General features: G+C 38.4%; 1 protein-coding gene across 5 annotated transcripts in view; it reads right to left on the bottom strand.

Moving 5' to 3' along the window:
• Positions 1–17,199, bottom strand: part of FGFR2 (fibroblast growth factor receptor 2) — an 84,751-nt gene that overhangs the window by 21,017 nt on the left and 46,535 nt on the right. The window contains exons 7-9 of one of the 5 annotated variants that reach the window (XM_085305264.1): positions 11,839–12,029; positions 10,843–10,990; positions 6,649–6,851 (exon numbers count right to left, since the gene is read on the bottom strand). In XM_085305264.1, coding sequence (XP_085161390.1) covers positions 6,649–6,851; positions 10,843–10,990; positions 11,839–12,029 — 542 coding nt within the window. Of the gene's footprint in view, positions 1–6,648; positions 6,852–9,037; positions 9,183–10,842; positions 10,991–11,838; positions 12,030–17,199 lie in introns of all 5 variants that reach the window. The other 4 variants (XM_085305266.1, XM_085305265.1, XM_085305267.1 and 1 more) reach the window with 4 other exon arrangements.

The following is a 17,199-nucleotide window of genomic DNA, read 5'->3' as shown; positions in this document are numbered from 1 at the left end:
ACCAGCTCTATAGTAAGAAATGTACAAATCTCGATAGCAGTGTCGCAATTTCTCTGTCCTTCATCACTTTCCCTGAAGTTCACTTTTCCTGTTATTTCCACTTCTTCATCTCTCTCATAGCAAGCCTAATATTAATATTCTATTCCTTAGCTATTCTACCAAAATCCTTATCCAGGCCCTTTTCTTTTTTTAGGGGAATAAAAACAACAAAAAATAAAAAAACAAACAAAAAAAACCTTTAGCCTTCACTTTCTTGCCTTCCAAACTCCTGACTCGGGCTTCTCTAGCAGCTGTAAATGCCAGCTCAAAGCATCAATGTTTGCTGAACGCTCAAAACACACTCAGATGTTTTTCAAATCTCTTTACTTCTCTCTTATTGACTTGCTAGACCTTTTCTGCATCCAAAAAAGTTCTTTGTCTTCAGTTTCCCAGACCTACACTGTCTTTGTTTATATACTGCTTTGAGCTGAATAACCTTTGCTGAATGTAGTATATTCTCTTTAAATTTCCCTTTAAACCTTCTAGTGTGGACTGCCTCTTCGAGAAATGTTTCTGCCTTTCCACAACAAAGGGTAGGTCTTGTTGGGAAAACCCTTGTCACAGTGAAGTCGACAGCAAAGCTCACTCCAATTTCAGCAGGGACGAGATGGCAACCTCTGCCATATACAGCAGCATTTCAGGTTTATGGACGTCTGCTAGCCGTTGTAAGCTGCAGCTCATCACAGTGTCAGGAGTTTAAAGAAAATAAGGTGAAATTTGTGCAGGACACTTTCAGATAGCTGCAGCTTAAAATTGTAGAAATGGTCATATTCCAGCCAAATATGAGTGCTACTGGTTTCTTGGCATATTCCAGAACTATGTTTAAGAAGGTACAACACCTCTTGTTCATTTTGGATAGCACCCTCACAGTTGAAAATAATTTACTTGAAAAACTAAATTGCACAAGTAAAAAGACAGTGATATCCAGTTTGTTTGTTGCTGTAGCTACTATTTTCATGGGACAGCACAGTAAAGGCCTGGAAGTGAAGCTGTAACTTTACATGATATCCCTCATGTATTAGAAATAGCCCAAAATGTTCTGGGGTCTTTTTTCATTAATTCAACATCATTATTAGAGCCTGCTCAAATCTCTGCAAAAGCCTCATCTTTTTACCAGCTCTTAAACTTTGAATTCAGCAGTCCTTCAACAGTTAAAACCTATAAATGTAAACTTGCAGTAAACTGAAATACACTTGTGATATGCTTCAAACACAGAAGTTAAATAATAATAAAACAGATGAAAGATACTGCCAATTTCCCCCTTAACATAATTGAACATGTTTACTTCACACAATAACTAGCTGATTGGCTGGGGATGCTGCAGGTAAAGTGCATCACTTGGATGTGAATGAGGACAGAAATCCACAGGGACTGCTCAGTGCTGTGACAARAAAAGGAACGGATGGCACTCCCAGGGAATAGTCTTCTGACTGATTAACTGGAGCAGGCAAGGAGTTATAGGAGCTAAAGGGCCATAAAGATCTGCTCTGTGGTTGGAGGAGATTTTCTGCTTTCTTTCCCCTTTTCTGCAATAGTGAAGAATTAACTTTTGAACTCATGCCTCAAGAATCTTTTTTTCACTGGTTCAGAGTGCACTAGGAAAAAATTGAGGAAAACTCTACATAYGCAAAGGTCAGTAGACTTGGTCAACTTTAATCTATATAATCTGTATGCATTTATGTACCTGTAGGTAGAAAACCTTTTTCCAGATTTCTCCTTTTGCCTTTTCATCTGCAGCATGGCTCTCCAACCCATTAACACATGGGTTCAAGAACCAGTTACACTCCTGCAATGAACTCAGCACTGCAGAGTGTAGAGCTTCTTTCTCACTTGTTTAATGTACACATATGCTCTTTTTGGCTTCAGTTACCCAAATTCAAGGAACATAGGAATAGGCATAGCAAAGGCCATACTGGGTTTCAGAAGGAGAAAGGTCCGGTACCTCCAAATGTCATGCACCAATGCGCTACGACATCCTCGTTTTAACTACGTTTGTCCTTTGGCCARCACCCTGTATTTATTCAGCTCTGAGATAATGCTTTACAAGTTTTATGTGACAGCTTCTAAGCAGTGGAACATTTAAAACTTAAATGAATCTCCACTGGAATCTTTAAATGCCATGTGGCAAAATCAGCTGCAGAACAGCATGTAATTGTCTGTAATTGATTATGACGGGTGTTTTCCTTCACTTATGGTTTATACTATACCCTGAAGCTTATATCTGACAGTTCTGGCACTCATGCTGTGAGATTTTAGCAGTCATGCAGTGATTTCCTATAATTGTCACTCTTTTTGAAGGCTTTGCTATAAAAGTTAATTTGAAGTCATATGCATATATCGATATAAATATAATTACTAAGTAACGCAATTAGCTGCTGACAGAAAGCCTGATAGAAACTGACTGACGATATCTAAAATTATTTAAGGTAAATTCCTTACATGAAACTGAAGATTCTTAATGTAAGTATTAGCATTTAAAACACACATACACGCACAACTCCATGAAGAATTTCTTTCAAAACATTTAAACAACAATAACAACAAAATAACAAACAGCACTACTAAGCAAGTCAACAGTTTCTGTACAGAGAAACCCAAGCATAAAGCAAGAGACTAAAATATGTATTAAGGTAAACTCCTTGCAATATATCCTACTACAAATGGCATATTAACCTTTGCATTTCAGGGTCTAATCCTTAAAATAAATAATATTTTTACAGCTCAAYAGCATGTGAAATACTGTTACATTACTTGCTACAGATTACTTTTTTCAGGTTCTAGCTATCATCATCATTTTGAATATAGGTATTCTGCTTGCTGACTTTAAGTCTTCCTTTGAACCAATCAGTTTTGATCATTACAAATGTGTTCTCTGTATCTTTATGGAGGATTAGAATCCACAGCCACACTAGATATAAATTAATGTACCTGTATTTAAAATAATATGCATAAAAAAATCATTCCTCCCTCTAAGACATGTATATACACCCACTGAAGGGTCAAACTTGTCTGGTAGATTAACTGTGAAAACATTTGTGAAATGAAAAGTCACAAGAGATGGAAGGTTCTGTATGCATTGGAGTACCACTATCTTTCTTTCGCTTGTTTTATTTTTAATTCATTTGTTAAAAGTAAAAAAGAAAATTAAGTTCCACAAAATGCACAACTTATTGACACCTGCCCTTGAACATTTAGTTCAATGAACCTGTCATATGAGACTTGTACTGCAGCTGCTGTTGCAATGTTCAATCCTGTAAACACTGCTGCTTCCCACTCACTTGTGAACTGCTGCTTCTGTACAGAACGGGGCTAATACCAGCAGAGCACAGCACCTCTCTGCTTTTATATAAAGAAGAGTAACTGCTTGCCGGATTTCCCTGCAAGCAGTTTCTATTTCTAAAATCAAGTACCAGATCTTGGTGAGGCTGAGGATTGTAGGGGGAGGGAACAGATCATTCTTGACTTCATCGTGACCCTTCCTATGAATGTGAAAAGAACTACATTCTGGCAGGAAAAAATGCCTGCATGTGGGGAATGATAAAATTCTGTAGTAGCTCAGACTAAATAGTCAGTGTATGAGAATCCAGGCCTGCAAACTAAACCATATGTTACTCAGCAAGAGTCTTATCCCACTTAGACAGGATGGCATCACAGTCATGCAAACGCCTCTTCTTGTGCCAGTATTATTTTCATATCCACATCCTTAGGGAACTCGACCTAAGAGCAGAGCACTTCAAAAACAGTATCAAGAATTCCCCAATATATGGTCTCATTTCACTTTAATCCCAGCAAATTAGGCTAACTGACCCAGCTTCCCTGTCGAGGTCACACAATCTACCTGTCATAGGCATTTCCCCTGCTCGTTCTCACTTACCCTCTCTCTCTTCAGCTTGGCCACTTTTTCTATTCCTCCCCCATGCAGCACAGCCCAAAGGCAAAGGAGCATGTTCTACCTTCTGCACCTTTGCGATGAGTATCTACAGGGGCTTAGTGACAAATGTCTCCAAGGCTTTGAAAACAATTCTCTGAAATAGAAATAAACTGAAACACTAAAGCAAGCCTGGTGGCACAATGAAACAAACCTACTTGAATAATCCAGAAACACAAACCTATTGAATAAATTGCCTCCTGGACTTTTTTTTTCCATCCTCCTGATTTGTCACAACAATTCTGAAATCCAACACCAGCTTTAAAGGTGCACAAAGTAAAAAACTGCTACAATCTTAGAGACAAGACTACTCCTGAAAATTTAAGAAATCTTCACGAGCAGGTTTTCAGAGACTGCTAGTCTTATCCTGTTTTTGTAATCTAATTTAAAAACCAGTGAAACGGCTAGTGTAACCATCAAAACGGAAATACAGATTTCTTTAAAAACTTATAATAGCTATTTTCCTGTGTGAAGATACTGCAGCAGAGCTGAATGAGAAACTGGTACTAATAAAAATGTGCTCAGGAGAATTGAGATTAGTGGAATTTTTGCTTGAGGGTTGAAATAGGATTCTCACTTTCATGCATATATTGCTTTTCAAAGAAAAGTTCCCACTTTTAAAAGCAAAACGACATTTTTGCTCAGTAAATATAGAAAAACAACACAACACTAATAAAAAACTGATCTGACAAGCATGTTATAAGACAGAGATTTTTCTTCTGTGAAAACAATGGCTTTGGAGAAGTTCCATATTGCATCATTTAATGATAAATAACGAAACTCAGGGCAGTGGTTGGCACTGAAGTCACACACAGTGAAATAACATCATCCCCTCAAGGAACCATTTCCAACTGGCACAACTGAGCTCACACCAAACTACGAACTAGGATAACAACGATGGTCAGAGGTTTCTTCAGTATTTTTTCTGGCATCAACTCATCTTTGGGCAATTATGATGCTTTTAAATTTAGGCAGAAATCTAATAAATATCTTTTATCTAAGTAGTTAATACATGCATCTCTCTCCCTCTCTTTTTCCCCCCTCTCTGGTTAAGTATACAATATCTGAAAAGCCTTCTTTGTCCAGAAGACTATATACAGAACTGTAGACAAAGAGATATGGGCAAATTGAGCTGAGGCCTTCTCATAACTCTTTCTGACATACTCAGAGGCAACTCTCCTTCACAGTAATTTTCAAGCAAGTGAAAACACTGCATAAAAATAATAATAAAAAAAAAAACTAGAAGGTGGAGGGAAAAAAAGTAACACAAAATAATAACTAGCATTTTTTGCTCATAAAGTAAACCAAATATTTTTGAGATCTGACAAGAGTTCATGCCTTCCACCTCAAGTTTTTAAAAAAACTGCACCATAGAGGAAGATGGCTAAAGCATTACTAGAGGGATTTCTCTGTAGCAATTCTAACCAAGAAGAATCACAAACCTAAAATAAAAAAGTAATACAGTTTGAAACCCCAAGACCTACTCCCACCCTAGCTCTGTGCAAATGTGCATCTAACCTTTCAAACCCTTACCTACGCTGAAGAACTATTTTTAAGGTGTATGTATTACTATGATTATTATAATATTCTGGACAGGCTCTAAAAACAAGCTGCAGAAATTCTGCATAAGGTATTAAAGCTGCAGATGGACCTGAACTAAACCCTCAGATCCAAACTCCTCTGACCAAAGTCTGGATTCAGATTCTGCAGATGGTCCCTATTTCTTATAACAAGGTGAACCAAAGCCTCAAATTCAGACAAATCCTATAGTGTTGGAAATCTGGGTGTATATTTTGTGGGTTTAGAYGTCTACTCTGAAGACTTATTGCAAAAAAATCAAATCATGTTAAACCACAGCTTCAAAAGAAACAAGTCTTTCAGGAGATGGTAATATGTGGGAATCTAGGCTGTTTTGGCAAGTGATGGCCTGTGACAAAGCCAAAGGCCTGTTACTTGTTCAACTGGTTTGTTGTTCGTTGTATTGCCCTCTCCAGAAACTTTCACTGCCAGCGACAAGCAATTGCAAAATCTACTTCATGTAACATTCTTTTGCACATTTCAAATCTGACATTTGCTTTTGTTCCTCACTCAAAAACATCAGCATCTCAACCAAACTGTCCGAGACCTGAGTTAGTATCTCCCCTGTTTTTATTTTATTACAGTCCTTTTCTATTTGGAGGTGGTTTCTGGATGCTTGACTATGGAATTCCCTCCCCTTAAGTCTCCAAAAATTCTTCCTGAAAAATACCTCTCTGTATCTGGTACTTAGTTACTACAGTAATAGTCACCTTAGAAACATTATAAATATACGATTATATATGATTCTGTTCCAAAGTCTGCTCAAGTGATTAAAAAGTTTCCATTGACTTCAATGAGCTGCAGGATCAGGCCCCTAAATACTTTAAATACACTTTTCTCCATCTGTAGACTGCTAATACAGAACATATTCCAATTCTACATTTCTCCTCCGATATCCCTGCCCTGATTTTCTTGCCTTAAGATACACACTGGAGCGTTACGATGTACTTTCTTCCCATTCCAGTCTCCTAGGTGGCGGATTAAATCCAATCATTATTGCAATTTGGTTTATTACTTATTTAAGGCTCTTTCAAAGCTCTCATCAGAAGGACTTGCTGGCTTAGAGTTTTGGTAAAAGTTTTTTAAACTCTTTATCTACTTTCTGTTACCTGTCTGCGCAGAGGGATTCGCTTAGTCAACTTATGGACGGCGGGCTGGCTGCTGAAATCAGGCTTCTTGGTGGTGTTCTTCATTCGACACAGGATGACTGTCAGCACCATGCAGGCAATTAAGAAGACCCCTATGCAGTAAATTGCTATTTCCAGGTAGTCTGGAGATGCTGGGTATTCCTTTTCTTTTTCAGGAGCTGGATCATAAGTTTTTAGGAGGGAACAATCATACCACAGAGTTAGCGCACAGTACAAGTATGTTTCAGCACAGTGCTTGGAACAACATGAAATGATAAAACGATAAGTAATTCTTGCAGTGCCTTCGTGACATATGGACTACTGCAGATATTTAGGTCATCTTGCAACCTGACAGTAATTCCTCTTTCCAGATCACTGCTTTACTTTCTCAATTTGCCATTTGTGCGTGTTTGTTTGTGTTTATGTGTATGCATATACACACATAAACATGTATCTGCTTGCTTAGGTAAATATGTATACATAGTAACACTGTGTGTCAAATTTAGTTTTAGGGAAAACAAGCACTAAAGCGTTCAAACTAGGTTCAGGCTTATTTTGCTGGTCAAATCAAACTCCAAACAATTTTCACAAGCATTGTAATTCCTTTTAACCACATAAAGCCACATTTAAAGAAAAAATACTCAGGTAGCCTAAAAGAATAGTCTGTAAACTCATAAACAGAAGTTTGGGCTTGTGTCTGCATTGCTTGTGTATCCAAATTTCCACTGGATCTTAAAACACTGAAGGAAGGCAGGATGGATCAGTCCCTCACTGCYCTGCTAAATTCAGGCTGGGGCTTTCAAGAGTGTCCAAGGATCTGGCCACCCAGCTCTGTTTAATTCACTTCAGTTCATGCTGAGTGCCTAACTCCCTTGATGTGCTTTGAAGGGCCCAGTGTCAGATTAAAAAGAGAAATGCAAGTAAAAGCTGAATTGCTAACAACACATTTTAATGAGTCCTCCCTTGTCAGCCATACTAAAACTACATATTTTAAGTAACCTCATCAGTGATTACTAGTTTACGAGATTAGATTTTATGCGAGTGGTTCTACATAGCTGTTACTCTGATTGAAACCATTTTGAAATTATCTTCACAACAATAATATGTGCAAACACTGTCCCTAATCCTGTATCTGGAATTCATCCCCCAGATAGATAGCATTCCACAGCAATCAGCAGTCACTCTACAAGCAATGCACATTCAAGCTGAAATTTCCTTGTGCCTCATTTTAGGCTTAAAAAATATTTCATTCAAAAAAATTGGTTAAAATATGCTGTTTAAGCACTTGAAAAATGCAAATAATGCTAGCAGAAGCAAGCTCTACACCGGTACTGTCTCCGACTTGGTGACAAACCATGCAGGCTTGGTGCTCATAGAAGAGTGAGATGTAATAAAGTTGTCTTGTTCAATACATGTTAATAAAAGGTAAGAAATTTTCTGCAGAAAGTGGGAACATTTTAATCACATAACACGAACCTCAGCAATATGCACATGCAGGTTTTGTACCTTTTACTTCAGATTAACAATTAATAAATGGTAAGCACAAGGTGACCCAGCAAACCTCAGGTTATTCACATTTTTCCAAAGGAACTCCCAAGGCAGCTGCATTATAGCCAACAGTGATAAATGAGAAAATTTAACTAGTGTCAGAATCAACTATGGTTACATCTTCTAACAGCTGATAACAATTTTCAGGCAATAAAGCACATTGATGCTTGTTTCTTTTAAGGACAGAAACATCATCAACCACAGTACAGCAGAACATGCTTTGCAGTAAAAGCAAATGACTACTTGTTTTCTTAGAACATGCAATGTTTAAAGATGCATGGAGCCGATTCCCAAGATATAGAATGCACTGCTTCTGTACACAATCTTTTGGTATTAAAATTAGAGGTTTCATAACAGATTTGGATGATAGGTAAAAGTGAGTTTAAAAGTGAGTTTAAAAGTGAGCTTAAGCATGATCATGGCCAAATTGGTCCTGAATACTCCCTAAGAAAATTTGAATTTTCTCTTCAGCAAACAATTTACAATGATTAATGTGCTGACTTTCAGTTATCTCTTTAAATGGTAAGGAAGTGCACTTCCTTAGAATTTCAGATGAACATTTGACAAGATGTAAAAACATTTAAATCAAGTACAGTAGCCATGCCACTTGTTTCAGCTTTTGCTTTAGGTTTTTGTAGTTGCATTCAGAATATATGGCATTTGTTGGCTTGAGACAACTGTGTTTTAGAAAAATAATCATTGTAAAACATGTTGAAGAAGCCAAAAGTCATTTTCTCTGAGACAGAAGCTGTGCTAACCCTGCAGCAATCAACAAGGGAAAAAAGAGGGAAAACCACTGAAAGAGAGCAGTGTATACCTGGCAGAACTGTCAACCATGCAGTGTGAAAGGATATCCCAATAGAATTACCCGCCAAGCATGTATACTCCCCAGCATCCTCAAAAGTTACATTCCGTATATAGAGAACCTCAATTTCTTTGTCCGTTGTGTTAACACCGGCAGCCTAAAAAAAAAAGAGAGAGGGAAGCAAGAGAAAAAGCTAGACATTGAGAGAATCCTTGTGGATAGGGAGATGGAGCCACAGGGCTTTGCACTTTGTAAAGACAGAGGTGTACAGATGCAAAGCTCCTTCCCCATCCACAATCCCTCATCCAAAAGCCATTTACCAACAGGTCCCAGCTCACCTCAGAAAGTAATCAACACCCTTCACCAGACTTAAACTCACCACCTAAACATGCATGCAATCAAATGACATGGAAAAATTAACCCACAAAGCTTTTTTTCTTCTTTTTTAATAAAAGAATGTGGAAAGAAAAACAAAGAGAAAACAAAGTAGGACAGTATCCTTCACATGTAGTTACCTGTTTAAGAGAAAAGAATTTACTATGAAAATATATTCTGAAAGGATGAAATCAAAGGCAAATTCTTCTCCAAAAGACACAGTAGCTGTCTTAAGCAATCTACAGTCCTTCTATCATCCACCGCACGACACTTAAATATTCTACATTGTGCAGTCTTGCCAAATCTCACAGTTTAATCAGAAGTCTGCTAATATTTGGTGGCTTGCTTAGAAGCACAGTGGAGAGAGTCACATTGCTAGGAAGGAATCTCAGTTCTTGTTTAAAAAAGAACATTTGCGGCTATCACAGATGCAAAGAAAAGTTGGACCCCAGAGGTTCAAAAATGAGGAGATGGAAAAAATACAGTTTTCTTAATCTTAGAAATCTAAATCTAAAAAATAAAAATTCTGGAAGTTTTTCCTGGCCTCCTTCAAGGCTTGCTAAACCTCTCCCTTAACAAGTCATTGTGCAGCAAACCAATCACTGTATCAGTGACTACCCAAACTTTTATGACAGAGTAAATTTAAGAGCCTTTTAGACCTGACTCTTTCCAGCTGTCCCAAGACAGGCAAAACAGGGCATGAGCATCAAGTACTCTATGATGGTGATTTAGACAAATTATTTTAAATGGAGAGAGTTTTATTACTTTTGCCTCTGTTCCATTCAAAAGCATTACTTCGAAATACATGATGATGAAATAAGCATATTTCTCTAAAACCAGTTTAGTTCTGAGTTGTGCTCACATCATTGCCAGCCTTTAGTGTTATTATGGGCTTTTACCAGCAATAACGAGTGAATATACTGGGGAAAGATTTCCGCCCTGCATGGCTGAAGGTGACAATGGAAGCTTCAAGTTACTAAACTGACTAGTGGGTACTACTTATATGAACACCTCACATATGTAAGTATATGTGTGTGTGTGTGTGTATATATATATACATATATATATACACGCATGTGTATGTATGTAAATATATATATACACACACACACTAATTAGATCTTAATTATGTTATTCAATGAATACCCTATAAGTGAATTGCAAAGTATGAAGAATTAACAACGAACCTGAACATAAACACACACACACAGACACCAAATATAAGAGAGAATAAAGACCAACTTCAGAAAACATTGTTTATGGTACACACAGAATATTGTGGGAATTTTTCCATGGCTGCTGGTGTAATACCAGTTGCATCACCAAAGGAGGATTACAAATATACCACAAGGCCAAAGAGAAATCCTGCAAGCTGCCTGCAGTCTCCCAAAGCACCATTTTTCCAGCTTCTACATCCAGCTTTCTTTAAAAAACATTGTTACCTTGTATACTTGGCAGAACAGAGAGCCAGGCAGACTGGTTGGCCTCCCCTATATAATTGGAGACCTTACAAATATATTCTCCAGCGTCCGCCTCTGTCACATTGTACAGTGTCAGCACTTCAGCATTGGAACTATTTATCCCCGAATGCTAGAATAGACCAATAACATAGGAGAACAATGTAACTGCTGCCCAAAATGGACATCAATCTGTCTATGGTCCCACCACCAACACGTCATAAGAATGTGTCTTCCACTTCATGCAAGTATCAGTGTCAAAACATTGAGGGTTTTTCTTTTTTTTTTTAATCAGAAGCATCACATGAGAAGGTAGAAAATAGTGGAGGGGAAGAAGCATCCAAACTGGTAAACCAGCTGTGTAGAGCAATATGGTTTAGAGCTGGCTCTCCTGACCACCAGCCCTGGAGTCTGGCAACACCAACCAACTTGGAAAACTTCACAGTGGAGAATTTCCTTGAACGAGCTTGCTTAGAATGCCTGCCAGTAAAGATAACCTGGTGCAACTGATATGCCACATCCAGTTGGTGAAAAAGTGACATCTTTGCAGGTGCAGCATCCAGAAAACCCAGCCCTGCCAATAAGCTTTTGGCAGCAGATGCTACATTATTGAATGGCCTTTGAAATAAAAAGGCTGAAGAATTGTGAGAGAAATGGAGTAGATTCTCCTGGGTATGTTTTGGACATGCCCTACCAATACATGTCAATGATGTCCTTAAAGAGGATTTTTTTTTTTAATAAATCATGCTTGAAACAATTACACATATATGATTTCATGGAAGCATAGAACAGCAAAAGAGTGTCTACGAGCTGCACAATTAGCGTTTAGACTACCAATGTTTGCCTGACATATTATTTCATTTGTAATATAAACATTCCACTTTCAAAAGAAATCCTGATCTCAAAATTCTTAGACTTACATCAAATAAATTCAATGCTTCAAAGAAGCTGTCACCAGCACCAGCATCTGTCAGGCCTCACCTTTAAAACCTGAAGATACGGCAATCCATCTGGTCCATATTTACTGCCATTCTTCTCTACATGCTTTATCCACTGAATATGAGGTTGAGCATCACTGTAGACTTTGCAGACAAACTCGACGTCACCCCCGACTACTGCAGAGGCATTTGCTGGGAGACCAGCTTGGAGGATAGGTCTGTGTGGCGATCGCTCTGTTGAGATGGGGAGGGTGAGTGAGAGAAGGAGGGGGAGAGAGCGAGAGAGAGAGAAATAAAGATGCATAAATAAGCTGAGCTGCCAAGAAAACTGTAAGTGAACTCGAGCCAAAAAGCCCTGTAAGCCTGTTGGCCGACTCCTCCGAAATAACATTGCAGCCAAAATGTATAACAAAAACTACAGTTCAAAGGAGATGACTTGAGCACTACACTTGTAATATGAAGAATAGCTATTCGGGGGCAGGGGGGAAAGCCTGCCTAAAAACTTTAAGCATTTTTCATAGTTTAATCACTTAAGAATTACAGAAAAGATATATTTTTAAAGTGCTTATTGTAGTAAGTACCTTTGACTTTTGAAATATTCTAACTGGACTAAATCCTCACAAATTGGAAAGAAAGATTAATCAGTTTTTAAAATGAATTAATAGTGTATTAAAATAAACCCAAAGGGTTTTCAGAATGCAGCAGAAGCATCGGCACTAAAACCTCTTACACAGGACACATACCAGACGGCTTTTCAAAATGCTCTGATCATTATTACTAAGTTAGCTGTTTTCTACCGTTACCTAGCCACAGCAACAGAAATACCAGTTTGTTCTTATTCTAAGCACAACACAAGGAAACACTGAGTTCTCTGAGAAACCACAGCATATTTAACGTGACCTGATAAGTCACCTGATAAGCTTTTTAGTCTGTAGACTTGGCTAAGTATTAAATGTTATTCCTCAAGCTAATGACACTGAACATACCCAGTGTATCCTGTGTCATCCGGGTATCCAGAGAGCCATTACAGTCAGTGATCCCAACCCAATTTTGTGGATGTGATAAATACAGACTTTGGGCAAAATATCATCTCTGTGTGCTGGAATCGATGGGAACCTTGCTCTCAGCTATGACAGCGCTGTAGCTTCACACTACACTCACAGAGCCTGATCTAAAAGCTGCTAAAATCTTACGGACGGTGAGCAGAGCATGATCTCAGCTCTCAGGCTGCCAGGGCCTTCAATGGCCACTTTTTTGCAGGACAACGAAAGTGGGCAAAGCACAAATACATTTCACCCAAACATCACCTAAAAGAAAGTTCTCAAATGGCAACCCAAGTAACCAAAGCCTCTTCATTATCTAATGAGCAGGTTGGCAATGCCACCATCCCTGGAAGCCTTCAGAGAGCTGCCGCTTTCTTAATATATCTGGGAACTTACCACCTCCTTCACGAAAACTTAACTCTGCCCTTTCCTTACAGAGGAACAACAGCTTTTCTTACGGACATCTGCACATCAGAAATAGCCTTTTCACTTGGATGCTCCCACATATGTCCCAGATGACAAGAATTCAAAGTTAATGCAGAAGAATTTGAAGTTAATGCTAAGGGAAAGGTCCATTGCTCATTCCCTGCCAGAGCTGTCCATTCTCCTCTGCTCCAAGAATTCTTTCAAAGGTAAGCAAAAAACAGTGGACCTAAATATTTATTATTAGAGGCTGTGTACTGTGAAAGCTTGGACATTATGAGCCAAATCAACTGAATTTCAAACCAAGTGCTCCTTCTTAAACGTACTGGTTTCCAATAAACTGTTTCACAAGCAAACATTGCGAGTGTAATAGCAAATAATGATGCCCATGGAACAATGGGATCTTTCATACAGTCCAATATATTTGGCATGCAGCAAACATCTACTGGGAATTTATTTACTGAGGCAATGCTGGCAGCATACTACAAAGCAGCAGTCTTATTTTACTTGTAGTGAAAGTGCATTTGTATAGCAGTTATTACATTATTCCATGGCTATGTACGTCCTTTTCAAAGATCTCGGAACAGTTTAATATTTAATTTTTAAAATACAGTAGAGCATCTAAATTACTATTTTATAGTTCCAGAGAGGACTTTTAAAGTTTCTCACCTTATACTAAATAAGCTCTAATTCCATCTCCCCCACTCCTTCATTTGGGTACAAAAACAGCGAGCAAAATCTCTCTTTAATAGAAACCTTACACCATCTTCCAAAACTTATTACAGCTGCCTTCAGTATAAAATGAAACCTTAGAGAATGTTATTTAAAATGTTTTTTAGAAGTCAGTAGGCCTCATGTTTCATTTCTCCACATCAGGGTTTGATTTCCTTTGTGACCTTACTCTCTGCCCTTAAACAAACCAGAGAATGAGGCCTGAAACATCTTGGAAAAGTTCCTACTATGCCAGCATCAACACACAAAATGTGTTTAGTTTACCCCGATAGCCATCAATGATTTAATCTTTTATTGATGACTGTCAAATCTTTCCTCTACAAAAAAGAAAAGGCCAAGTAAAGAAGTAAAAGCAAAGTTCTTACACTCTTGGTCCCAGCTTCCTTGAAGAATTAAACGAAGTCTATGTGCGTGTGTGTATACAAATATAGAAAAAAATAAAAATATAAATATTTAAGTAAGATAATCATGAAATTTTCTTCTCTAGGGGTTAATGTGTTAAAAACAAATATTAGTTATCCTGCGACATAGGGAGAAATGATCAGTATTCATTCAACTCTTCCACTTCAGCAGAAGGGAGTACTCCTAGGCCCACACAGGCAAACAACACAGAAGTAGAGCATCCCACCCTGACGCAAATTCAGCAGGGCTTGATGACAAACCTGCAGTCCCAGGATCACAGGAAATAAATTCAATATTGGGGAAAATAACAAAGTATGGAGGAACTTGCCCTAATTAAAAATGACCAAGAAGTATAGCAGTACAATATTATCTCTTGGAAAAAAACATTTCAAGATGTTATCCTACCTTCACTATTTCTCTGCAAACTACACATATTTAAAGACCTTGCTTAAGTGTAAGTCCTTTCACAAAATGTGTCCATAAATCTCACATCAATATTGGTGTTTAAATAAGAAGCCTTACATTTGTAAGTTGCTATCATCACTCAAACAACTGGCTCCACAAACATTAGTTGAAAATTATATTTTTCATGAAATTTTTATGAAAGACCAGCAAAGAAGTTGAAGGTGTCTTCAAAAACACCTTAAGAGTTGGTGAAACTAACTTCACCATGAACAGTCTTTCTGAAAAGCATTTAAGAATATGCATTTGCCTTGTAAAACTTAACAATTATAATCAAGACCATCACTAAACTATAGTGACTGTACATGTCTTTAGTTATTTTACTCAGACAGCAATATTTTGATAGGAAACAACTTGGGAACTGAGCTTGTAACTCTGCAGCCCTATTGATTTCAATACTGCCCTTCACTGATTCACACCGAGCTGAATCAGACCCCTGAGAAATAAAACTTTGCTAATTGACCACTAAAATTTTACAGTGTTCCACTCTCACTGCTAGCACAACATGTTTCCAAAAACAAGTCAGCAATATGTGCCATAATATAGAAAATCACCCCATAGATAAGACTTCGTAATGTCTTCAAGCCTATTAATGCCACATCATTAAAAACAGGAGGTACTAATTTTAATCCCATAAATATTAGTTACTTAGAGAACTGAACACAGATCTAAAAGATATTTCACAGATATTCCCTGAAGTAGTTGAGCCAAAAGTCAATAAATATGTATAAATCTCAGTATATTACATTTCGCTTTTATTCTAGTTCTTCCCAATGTCTATCTTTTTAATATTTTATAGTACGAAAACAAGCTTCATGCTCTGTATGTAGGAAGAGCTGGAACCTGCCTTAAAAAAACAGGCACCAGTCTGCACTCTCATCCGGTTTGCAGCTTAGATAAACCAAGAACACCTCCTTTTGAAGGGTCAGTTATTTACAAAAGGCAGAGCCACAGTGATTGCTCATGTGAGGACCATCATATTCAAGGCTACAAATACCTAAACTACACATCATTATAAAGATTCTCAGGGTTTGAGCTCCCCCCTCTCCTGAATTTCTGCTTGCCTATCTATAGACAAACAGACTCACTATTTGAAAAGAAGACCAATAAACAGAAATTGCCAGCAGCTTAGAAAAAAAGAACCTGTCATTTAACCTGTTAATGTTAAATCCTTGGGACAGAATACCTTCCTCTAAGAAGAAAATCTGTGAAGAATCTAAGAAAGCTGGAAAATTCCAGGAGCCTGATCTCACCAAGTTTCCTAAAAACTGGTACTATTTCGGGACTTGCCCAGGAATATTCCAGCCCCGTAGAACATCTGGAGATGGGTGGGAGCTCATCCTGCCACAGATGATGGAAGAAGAAGTGTATGGAAGAACAATCTTGGAGATGACTGTACCGGAGCTTGTCCCTTTCACAAGGTGGCACTGAGAACTGGCTCTTTAAGAAGTTTAAGCCCCTGGACAGGTAGTTCCTGCAGAAGAGTCTCATCTCTCAGATGTTTAGGTTTACTTGAAGTGCAATATTCCTCCTTTTTTTTTTTTCCCTGAAGCCAGCACAAGGGGACATCAGAGAGGACAGAGAGAGAGGCCAATGCATGAGATGAGTATGCAGGCATAATGAGGCATAGGGTGGGGGTCAAAAAGCAGCTTTCACAGTCACCAAATGAGACCAGAAGATTTGATCACATCCCTCTAGTGCCAGGGTAGGGGAGGAAGCAGTGGGAATAAACGGAGGGAAGAGATGCTGCTTGTTGAGCATGCCTGCTGAAGGAGGGTGTAGAAGGACAGGATTTGCTGCTGCCAGAGGCCCAAGTAGAGTGTATTGTGACCGAAAAAGTGCCACTGCTGCTACTGGAGTGCATTGGCAGGGAGAGGAGACAATAACCCCGGAAGGGGTGAACTCTGGGGCCTATCCAGAGGCCAAGTCTCCTTAGCAACCTGGCTGTGCCGAGGACTGAGAAGAGCTCTGGTAATTGTCTACCCAAACCTCCTTGTCACCCAAGGACAGACAGTTCAGGACCTTTCATGAGAGCTAAAAGCCAGAATCAAAGCCCATTGAAGTCTGGAGAAAAACTCACATGGAATTCAATGGGCTTTGGATAAGGCATTTTAATTCATTTCCAAAAAAATGAAAACTAATCTTATTTTCTCCTTCTGAATGTGCTTGTTTCCTCTGCTCGCAAATGTGCGACTCAAGTGCAGGGTTGGAAATAAAAGCTGAATAGTGAATGTAAGACCAAATATGAGTTCTGGGGACAATGGACAGATCCTCAATTAAAAAAAAAAAAAGAAAAAAAAAAAGAGAAGCAGAAGAAAAGAAGGAGAGGAGAGGAGAGGAGA

This window comes from Rhea americana, unplaced genomic scaffold (genome assembly GCF_003343005.1).
Source record: "Rhea americana isolate MKP2758 unplaced genomic scaffold, rheAme1 scaffold_218, whole genome shotgun sequence".
In the NCBI taxonomy this organism is placed as follows: Eukaryota; Metazoa; Chordata; class Aves; order Rheiformes; family Rheidae; genus Rhea; species Rhea americana.
Note: the sequence above shows the minus strand (reverse complement) of the source record. Positions and strands in the feature narration are given on the sequence as shown.